The 10,587-nt window shown below is 36.2% G+C and overlaps 2 gene segments (V, D, J or C); both read right to left on the bottom strand.

The window, feature by feature from the left end:
• Positions 1 to 5,083: 5,083 nt before the first annotated feature.
• LOC124976535 (T cell receptor alpha variable 7-like) lies at positions 5,084 to 5,729 on the bottom strand. The segment is given in 2 exon segments: positions 5,084 to 5,412; positions 5,583 to 5,729. Coding segments are annotated over 2 exon segments (381 nt in total).
• A 305-nt stretch (positions 5,730 to 6,034) lies between these two features.
• LOC124976534 (T cell receptor alpha variable 5-like) lies at positions 6,035 to 10,352 on the bottom strand. The segment is given in 3 exon segments: positions 6,035 to 6,076; positions 9,802 to 10,085; positions 10,235 to 10,352. Coding segments are annotated over 3 exon segments (378 nt in total).
• Between the last annotated feature and the right edge of the window lie 235 nt (positions 10,353 to 10,587).

Here is a 10,587-nt window from a genome sequence, read left to right as displayed (position 1 = left end):
GAATCAAAAACAAAAATAGACAAATGAGATTATATCAAAAAAGAAGTTCTGCACAGCAAAGGAAACAATCAACTAAGTGAAAAGAACTTACAAAATGGGAGAAAGCTTTATAAGCTGACAAATTATTGATGTCTAAAATACATAAGGACCTCAAAAAAACTTTAACAGAAAATAATCTAATTTTAAAAATGGGTAAATGATTCATTTCTCAAAAGAAGAACTATAAATCGCAGATACATGTAAGAAACAATCCTAAATATCATTATCTATCAGGGAAATGCAAATCAAAACCACAATGAGTTATCACCTCACTCCAACCAAAATTTGCTACTGTCAAAAGGACACACACATACTCACACACAAATGCCAACTGTGGGTGAGAATGTGGAAAAAAGGGAACTCCTATGTATTGTTGATGGGAGGTAAATTAATCAAGCCATTTTGGAGAGCAGTATGGAGATTCCTTTGAAAACTAAAAGTAGATCTACCTTTTAATGATCTACCCCACTTCTGGTGTATATCCAAAGGAAATGAGATCAGTATACCAAAGAGATACTTGCACTCACATTTTTATTGAGGCAATATTCACAAGAGCTAAGATATGAAATAAATTTAGGTACCCAATGATGAATGAATGGATAAAGAAAATGCGCCATATATACACAATGGAATATCATTCAGCCATAAAGATAATTAAATGCTGTCATTTGCAGCTAAATGAATAGAACTAGAGGACATGATGTTTGGTGAAATAAGCCAGACATAAAAAGACCCATACCACATGTTTTCTCTCCTGTGTAGAAGCTTTTAAAAGGCGATATGAATGTTTACTAAGAAGAGTGTGGAAGAGATATCTGGGAGAAATAAACGGAGTTACATTGAAGGAATAAGTCAAGATGTTTCAGAGCACATTGGAATGACTAGAGCTCATGATAGCCTATTATAAATTGTGTGAAGATTTAGAAGAGGAACTTGAAAGTTCCAAACACAAAGAAATGACAAGGAAAGGGAAATGTTAATTATCCTCATTTGATCAGTGTACATGTTATACACGTGTTAAAATGTCACACTGTGCTTCGTTAATATGCACTTTTATTACATGCTAATCAAAAATCCAAAAGATAGCCATAGTGAAAAGTATGGCACACATGTATTTCCAGGTGTATACCTCAGTGAATTTTCCTGAGCAAATGTCCTCAGGTCACATTACAGAATAAATGAGCACTCCAGAATTCATCATAATCTTGCAAGTCAATAATCCTCCAAAAGTAACCATTACTCAGATTTCTATCACCCTAAATCATTGTTGCCAACTTTGAATCTTACATACAGCTTATCATATGGTACTGATAATTTTGTGTCTGATTTCTTTGATGAAAAATACTTGTGAGGTTTATTCAGGTTGTTGACTATAGTGGTAGTTGGGTCATTGTCTTTGTTCAGTGTTTGTTATACGGATTTGCTATAATTTGTTTTTTACTTTTTTAACATTTAGTGTATTCGAATATTTTCAATTACAAAGCATATTGCTATGAAAAGTCTTTGGCATGTCTCTTTATTCTCATATACAAACTCATGTTGGGAATGTACCTAGAAGCAACACTGTTGGATCATAGAAAATGCTTATTTCAACTCAAAGAAAGACTTCCAAACTCATTCTGGTAATTTACATGTCCACCAACTCTGAGTGAGAGTTTCAGTTTTTTGACATTCTTACCAATTCTTGGTATAAAATGGAAATCCTCCCAGGTGTTCTTCAAAATTGCTTTTGCTACGCTCCAACTTTTGCACATCAATAAAAATTTTAGAATCAACTTCTAATATTTTAGCAAATAAAAGTCTGTAATATTTTAATTGGAATATATTAAATCTATAGGTAAATTTCAGAGTTGACATCATTATACAATTCAGTTTTCCACGACTCATATACATAATGTATCTATCCATTTAATTAGGTCTTATCTTAATTTATCTAAAAAATGTTTTATACATATTTTGTTAAAGTTGGTATTTTTATGATAAAATAAGTAGTATAATTTATTATTTGTATTTATATATCATCTGTTATCTGTTGCTAATGTAAAGATTCAATTTTTAAAGGACAGGCAAAACCAGGTTTTTAGTTTAAAATTTTTCTTGAGCTAGATTTCATGCACAAGAAAATGCATAGATTTTAAACGTGTATTGAAATTTTGACAAATAAATACACTCATGAAATTAACAACCCCAATGAAGAAATAGAATGTTTTTATCACCCAGAAGGGTCTTTTTATACTCCTTGTTATCAATCTCCATCCTGCATAGGCAAGCACTTTTGAAATTTTTATCTCCATACAGTAGTTTTTCTCTATAAATAAAATTATGAATTTTTTATGTTTCTCTTATTTCATTCAACTCAGTTTTAAAATTTATCCATATGTAGTAGAAGTTTGTAAGATAACTTGTGTTTTATTATTGAGTATGAACACATAAATTGATGGACAGACAGGTTTTTTCAAACTTGGGGCTATAATGAATAAAGTTTCTATAAGCTTTCATATATAGAGAGTTTTGTACAATTTATCTTGGGGAAAGTTCTTAGAATATACTTGCCAGATTATAGGGTGGATATTTTCAAATGTGGTTGTACCATTTTATACTGGTAACAATAATGCATGTCCTAGTTACTCCAAATCCTCACTAAGATTTGGTGTTTTCAGGCCTTTTAATTTTAGCCATAGTTATAAAGTAATATCTCATTGTGTTTTCTTAATTAATATATAATATTATGCATACTGTACAGTAATTTGATATAAATGTATTTATATATATACATAGTATTCATAATGATCAAATAAGGGTGATTAGTATTTCTATTTTCTCATCTATCATTTCAATATGTTGGGAATCTTTGGACTATTCTGGTTTTTTTGAAATATACCACAAATTATTATAGACTACAGTTCCCTACTATGATATAAAGTATTTAAACTAATTTCTTTCATTTAACTGTACTGAGGTAGTTGTTACTGAATGTCTTTCTATTCCCCATGTTGTGGTTTTAATTTACATTTTTTTATGATTTAAGACATAGAGCAAATTTCCATGTTTATTGTCTATTTCTATATATTCTCTATAAAATAATTATTCGAGATGGTTGCACATTCTTATTACTATTGAATTTCACTAACTCTGCACATATTTTAGATATCTACAACTCTTTTGAAGGTCACAAAAGAAAAAAACCTGCCAAGCTTTTGGATAGAAACACTATTTTCTGTTTTTCTACCCTAACTTAATACACTTTATACACTTAATATGATTCAAGTACAAATAGTAATTGGGGTTTTTTTAAACAAAACTAAATAAGGTGATTTTTAAATTTATGTTGAAAAATTATAATAACAACAACAACAAAATCTAGACAGGAAATTCCAGATAAGAAGAAATGAGGAAAGCCTAAACACATCAGAAATTAAAATAGACTATAAAACTTTACTAATGAAAACAGAGTTATATAAAGATTTGAGGGGACTTGGGGTTTCATTTAGAAATGAGTCTAAGAAACTGGAAGTTCTGGTGTGTCAGGCACATGCTAAAAAGCCTACTATTAGTGGAACTTTGAGATATGGTGCATTTTTGCACTAGCAGGCTTTGGAGTGAAAAATATGGAGGTTCCAATATCACCTCTTCCAACTGCAAATCTTGTGACCTTGAGCAATTTTCAAATCATTTCAGAGTCTCAGTTTAGAGTTAATAATGTTTGCCTCATTGAAAAGTCTTAAGACATACAGAATGCCTTGTACATTGTAAGCATTTGATGATTGTTAACCCTCATTCTCATTTTCCTATGTGAACAAGATTTACTTGCTTTTAAAATTATTCCATGACCTTTTTGGAATTTTTTATCTTGGACCCTGGTTCTGTAGATGTACATTTTGTTCAAGCCTCAGGCTATGAAACTTACATGGCTGATTAACAAAGGGAATCAATCTGTCCTTTAATATCAACCACTCATAGGACAATATGGAGGGAATTCATGGGTAGCCATCAGAGAACTGAGTATAGAAGAGTTCTTCCACTTACTAGATATGTGATCATGGATAAAGTGCAATGCTTCTGAGTCTGTTTTCTGATATCCAAAAATAGGAAAATAGAGCTGATCTAATTTTCTCATGCTTTTGTGTTGGTACAACATATGTAATGTAGAATACATTGTCATTCAAATATTGCCATATGAGTCAAAACTCCTTTACAAACCAAACACTGACCTTGCATTATAACTTTTGCCCTTTGGTCTTCTGAACCCAGAAACAAATTTGAATACTAGCATTTTGCTGGTCTCAGTGGTGCAAGTCTGTAATCCCAGTGACTTGGGAGGCTGAGACAGGAGGATTTCAAGGTCAAAGCCAGCCTCAGCAACTTATGGAGTCTCTAAACAACTTAGTGAGGTTCTCAGCAACTTAGCAAGACCCTGTCTCAAAAAATAAAAAGGGCCAGGGATGGAGCTCAGTGGTTAAGCACCCCTGAGTTCAATCCCTGGTACCAAAAAAGAAAAAGAATAGCATTTTGAAATAAAATAAAATGAAATAATAATTTAGCAAAATTCCCACTTAAATGTAGGATGTCAGGGCCTATTTCTCTGCTTGCAAATTCATGGTAGCTCTAAGAGCAGAAGTCCTCAACCTAGTAACATCATGCCCAACCTACTAACACAGAACCATAAGTTCCATTAAAAATACGGCTCGGGTCAATAGAAGGCCTGGGATCACACCATGGTGTTTGTCCCTGGGTGGGTAATCAACAACTATTTGCTGAAAGGATGGATAGACAAAGAAAACAACTATTTTGTGATTAAGCTTTCTCTTAGCTGAGAAGTAGGCTGAAAGTGAGGAGAAAAATGATTAAAGAACCAAGACACAGAGCACCATAAAACTGATGAGGCACCAAGAGAATGTGAAAGGTGGCCTGATAAAAAATTTGTATGAAATGAGCAGCAGCACTTGTCTCCTGACCTCCCTGATCAGTCTAATCCTTAACTCCACACAAGGACCCAGGCTCAGAGCCCTGCTGCAGATGGCTCTGTCAAGCTGCGCCTGCCCAGCTATAGATTTGGGTGCAGGTCACAGGTGCCTGCGTAGTACTGTGTGACTACAGCACAGAAGTAGGTGGCTGAGTCTCCATGCAGCACGGGGGTGATGTTCAGGCTGCTCCCATCCTTCAGTAACGTGGCTTGTAGTCTTCCCTTCTGCTTCACCTCTCCAGCTGAATACATGGAAAAGAGGTGTTTGAGGCCTGTCCCTGAATCCTGCCTGTACCACTGCAGATTAGTAAAACCACTGACTGAGTGAGTGCAGCTCATGGAGGTGATGTCTCCCTCGAGGGGTCTCAGGGAACGAGGACTCTGCTCCACCTGGTTTCCGCCTTTCACCCCTGCCCAAAAGACAACAACAGACACAATGAACATGTAGCTTTCATTCAGATCTTTCATAATTTTGTGCCAAAATCTACAATAAAAAGTGCCAAGTAAGGCCAAACTACATCCCCATCTGTCCCCTAGGATTTCAATGAATGTACCCTGCTCTAAGAACCCTCCAACTTACAGCCAAGATGAAGCCAACATATAATTAGCACAGATCCCTGCATCTTCTCCATCCTGACACTTTGTCTTGATACCCGAAATGCTGCCTGGAATTGTATAACCAGAAAAGTCTCTTTCTTGGTCCTTTTGATGCAGCAATCTAGAGGGCTTTATTGTCTCTGTGCCAACCATCAGAGATGAGCTCCTTTTGAGTAAGCTTACTTCCTAGGCATAAGGAAAGGCCTAGTTAACAAAGGGAAAGAGAGCCAGTGTCACCTGGTGGCCACATATAGAATCATTAAAAAAACTACCACATTGGGTATACACCTCTTACAGCAGATGTAGCAGGGTAACAGGAGGGAATTACTACTCCTATGTTGTGCATTTTTATTTTGATTTTATATAAATGATTTGAAACTCTTGCTTCTTCTTTTTTTCCTTTTTTTCTATGTTATTAATTTATTCATAGAAGTCTTACTTCCCCTTGAAGTAAAACTGTAGCCAACGATTACAGAGCTGGTAGGCAAAAGGAGAGAAAAATTGAATAGGGGTTCTCTTTTAAATGGGACAATTCTTTTAGCTTATTAACTAAGGAATGAAAAAAAAATAGTGGAAGCCTACATAAATGTGTCGAAGAACAGAATGTTAAGAATGTGTATAAGGAAATGTGTTTTTGTGAGTTTACCTTTTACTGAATCAGATATGAAGGTTTTGGAGACCAATAGAAATCCTTGGAGGGAAGAGAATATGATGAGTAATTTTAGTCGCTTCATCAAGAATGCAATGTGAGGTAGAAATGTGTCTCTCCGATTAGGAAGTAAAAACTCATTATTGGAGACTTCAATGGTATATTTTTAGGCTCCAGTATACGATTACACCATAGAGCTATAAACCTAATAATTAATCAAAAGATAGGCAGCTTTGTATTGCCCTGCCTCAGCAGTATCTTGATTTAAACTAAATTGCAAGTTATATCTTTTTTAGCCTGTCATAAGTTTTAAGATAGAAGAGTAACCCAGAGTGTATCGCTGTTGACAACAACATCAAAATCCATTTGATTTTATCCACATCATTTCAGATAACATTATATGAATGCTCTCAATGACAAGCTTTGAAAAATTTAATTATTAATAAAGCTAGTAGGCCCCTCTGACTCTGTGGCAACTCAACATTGCATCCCAGAAGGTCACAACTCTTCCTCTACCCCAAACAAAGCAAACGCAAAAACCATAGTAGTGCAGTTTGATGCTTCTGGCTTTCCTGTCATTTCCTCTGAATAGTAGAAAGGCAAGTGTATACAGCTATGTTTGTATTAAGGGTGCAAATCTATAGGGATAAAGTGTGCCAGGAATGCAAATCCTTCTGTCTTCTTTATTCATTAAGAATCCAACACCGCGCACAACCACAGAAACGAAATGATGTACCCCATTTGTGTACAATGAATCAAAATGCAGTCAGTAAAAATAAATTAATATATAAATAAAAGAATCCAATAAATTTAATTCATTTGATCTAACGTTTGTTACATTTTTTAAAAATGTAAAATGTTCCCTAATGGCAGCTCTTCAGCAACGATTTTTGGATATTTCTTCTCCAGAAAATGATGTAGAGAATAAATCCAAAGTTAGTTCAAGCTGGAAGAAAAACAGCAACACAGATGGATGTCCCTTTACCAGGGCTCTTAGGTCCAGTTAAGTCCCAAGGAAGCTAGAAGATCTACGTTTTTATTTGGTTGGTTGGACTTTGGGGGTTTTGCTTTGTTTCGTATTTTAGTGCTGGAAATAAAACCCTGAGTTTTGAGCGTGTGAGAATCTATTAATGCAAAATGAATGTTTTGATATAAGAATGATGAATGACCAAGTTGCACCATGAGAAATGACCTGAAAGGCAAAGGCTACAAGTAATAAGCATTGGTTGAATATGGCATGAAGCATCTGGCAGACAGGACTCAAATCTAACTCTTGTGCTGCCTGTGTCTGTGGCCCTGGTTATGAATACTTTCTGTAATATCAGTAAGAATCAGTTTCATCACAGTTAACAAGTAAACCACATAAGATATTGTTATGAAGATTTAGTCATAAAAACGTTCTGTACAAATTTGAGTCCTATATTTGACATTTAGTCAATACTAAATAAATGTTAACAATTATTAGTTTGAGAACCAAATCTATGTCCATTCTTTGAAACAAGTATATAGCAATGTGAAATGGAATGGAGAAAAGAGATTAGTATTTTCTTTTGATTGGTTTCATTTATTTCTGTGTAGACATTATGTGCTTCCAGGCAGGAACTGTATCATATGTAGCATATAGTGAGGTCCTGGAGCATAAGAACCCCTGACAATAACTGTTGATTGACATGTGCATAATCCAAAAAAACAATGTTAGACACAGGAATAAGTTTAATTTTAAGAAGCAGCATTTTTATACATATTTTTTCTCATTGCATTACATTGCACATTTCAGAAAAGATAAGATCCATCTGAAGCACTTCTTTAACTCCCCAAAGAATTAGAAAACATCACAATGGAGTGAGACAAATCCAGAAAACATCACAATGGAGTGAGACAAATCCAATCATGAAAACAAGAATGGCTGGGGTGAAAAGCATAAAGTAGAGTAGAAATATTACCATATGAGATATTCAAATATGTAATAAAAAGATAGACTAGCCATCACAGAATCCCATAAAATCATGAAATATGTAAGACTGAGAAGGCTCATCAACTTTAGGGACTTTAGGAAGTCCAGTCTAGAATAAAGGGAAGGAAATCTATTACATGAGGGAGCTAATTGTGGAAACATATGGAAATCTCCTCAGAAAATAGTACAGCTCAGCAATTCAAGAGCCATGACAAAATTTTAGAAAAGTTCAAAGGAAGAAATCAAAGGCAGGTTTTTTTTGTTTTGTTTTGTTTTGTTTTGTTTTTTAATAAGAGGAGAACTTCCCATCCAGTACTTTCTACTGTTCCTATCTCAGAATTACTTTTAGACACAGTGACTCCATCGCCTAGAGGAGCCATAACTCTGACAAAGGAAGGAAATCCTGGAGTTCATGGGGTTTCATTTTTTACTATGCAAATTGTACTAAGTTTCTAATGTGCATGACCTAAATCCAGAATAAAACCCTCTCTCCCAACACAAGAACCTGACTCCTGCCCTGAAGGGCCCCTTCTCCTCTCCATTTAGTCCTGTGCAGAAAGGCCTGATCAGACACCAGAGCTTGATCATTAGGTTCCAGTGCATTGGTCTGCTCAGGGAGACTGGTGCTCAATCAACAGACTCCTGGAAGCTAGCAATCTATAATTAATGTACCTGCAAACATTGTTTTTGGTCATGGCTCTCCCTTGACTTATGGACAGCCACCTTCTTGCTGTATCCTCAAGTGGCCTTTCCTCTGAGCTCACTTGACAGGCAGAGGCAGGGGCGGGGGGAAACCTCTGATCTCTCTTTTTCTTCTTACAAGGACACCTTCCTGTTGGATTAAGGCCCCAACCTTATGATTTCATTTGACATCAATTTATCTCCCTGAAGGTTCTGTCTCTAAATAGTCACTTTGGAGGTCAGGGTTTCAATGTAATGGACTCGCAGGAGGTAGTGGAAGGAAGCAAAAAGTTGTCCTGACATCAAGTCTTTGGGTCACTAAGTTATCAAATCTTTGGGATTATGTGTAATCAGATCCCTACTAGGATCCTGAAAAGATCAGATCCTGAAAAGATTAGCTCCTGAAAAGATCATTGCATCTTGCAGACTGTAGTTTTAAATAATCTATAAATGAGGAAGTAATACAAAATGTCAGCATGTCAAGATCATGCACGTTTAATTTTCTACTTTTTATTTTACTGTTTTTTTTTTCTTATGCCATAGAGCTAATAATTTTATAATCAGAAATAGTAAATGCTGTTATTGAAAGGTAAGAGCCTTTCTGTCAGGAAGAGTATTCTTTGAAATTGACAACAAAGTATCCTTGGAAGGGAAAAATCTAATGATACCCAAAAGTTGACCCTAGAGCCTAGGCATCAAAGAAATCATCAACACCCAATAAGAGTTTATTTCAACTGCTCTAATCCTTATTGGGTCATTTTGCAACAAGTTTGCAGCATGTTTTAGAATGTCCATATATTTAAAACAAAGTACAGGAAAATCATGTTCTCAAATATGGGAAAAAAAAAATAGAGTGTCTTCAACCCCCTGGCATATTTGGTATAGGCTGCAGGTGCCTGTGGAGCACTGTGCTCTTGCTGCACAGAAGTAGGTGGCTGAGTCCCTGGGATGGGCAGCTGTGATGTTCAGGGAGAGATGTTTGTCCTTCTTACTCAGGAGGACAGTGAATCTCTGGTCTTGCTTCTTCTCCATACTTGAAAAAATCTGCATGAGCAACTGCAGACCTGCTCCAGGCTGTTGCTTATACCAATAGAAGTAGGTGGAAGCACTGTCTGTGTAAGTGCAGTGGATGACCGCGCTTTCTCCCTCCTGGACACTCAGGAAGGAAGGATGCTGCTCTACCTTCTCTCCCCTGCTCACACCTGGGTAAAAGGAAAAGTTGGATAAGATCATCAGGACATCATTTCCCAGAGTTTGTGTAATCTCAAGCAGATTGGAAGAGGCCAGCCTCCTGGTCAGACTAATGATGAATATTACCAAACACCTCGTTTCCCAAAAGTGCTCAACTCACAGTCCAGCTGCAGCCACAAGAACAGGAACAAAGGTCCAGGCAGTGTCTTCATGGCTCCTCTGTTGGGACTGCAGTCTGCAGCCAGGAGAGGAAGTTCTATTTTCAGGGTCTCTCTTCCTTTCCTCCAAAGCACAGCAGTTTCCTAAACTGCCTGCACAGGCATCTGCTTCTGTCTGCAGCCTGCTCTCACAGAAGTCAGCCAAGCACCTTCTGCCATTCCACATCAGCAGAGACGCTCTGCCATCTTGTGGCCAGATTCGCAACTTCTAACCCAGCTCATCAAATCTGTCTATGGGAGATTCTGACACACAAAAAAGCAGCAGGTCAGATAAAGTAAACTCCAAGTGTGTCTC

Source organism: Sciurus carolinensis, chromosome 2 (assembly GCF_902686445.1).
Source record: "Sciurus carolinensis chromosome 2, mSciCar1.2, whole genome shotgun sequence".
Taxonomy (NCBI): Eukaryota; Metazoa; Chordata; class Mammalia; order Rodentia; family Sciuridae; genus Sciurus; species Sciurus carolinensis.
Note: the sequence above shows the minus strand (reverse complement) of the source record. Positions and strands in the feature narration are given on the sequence as shown.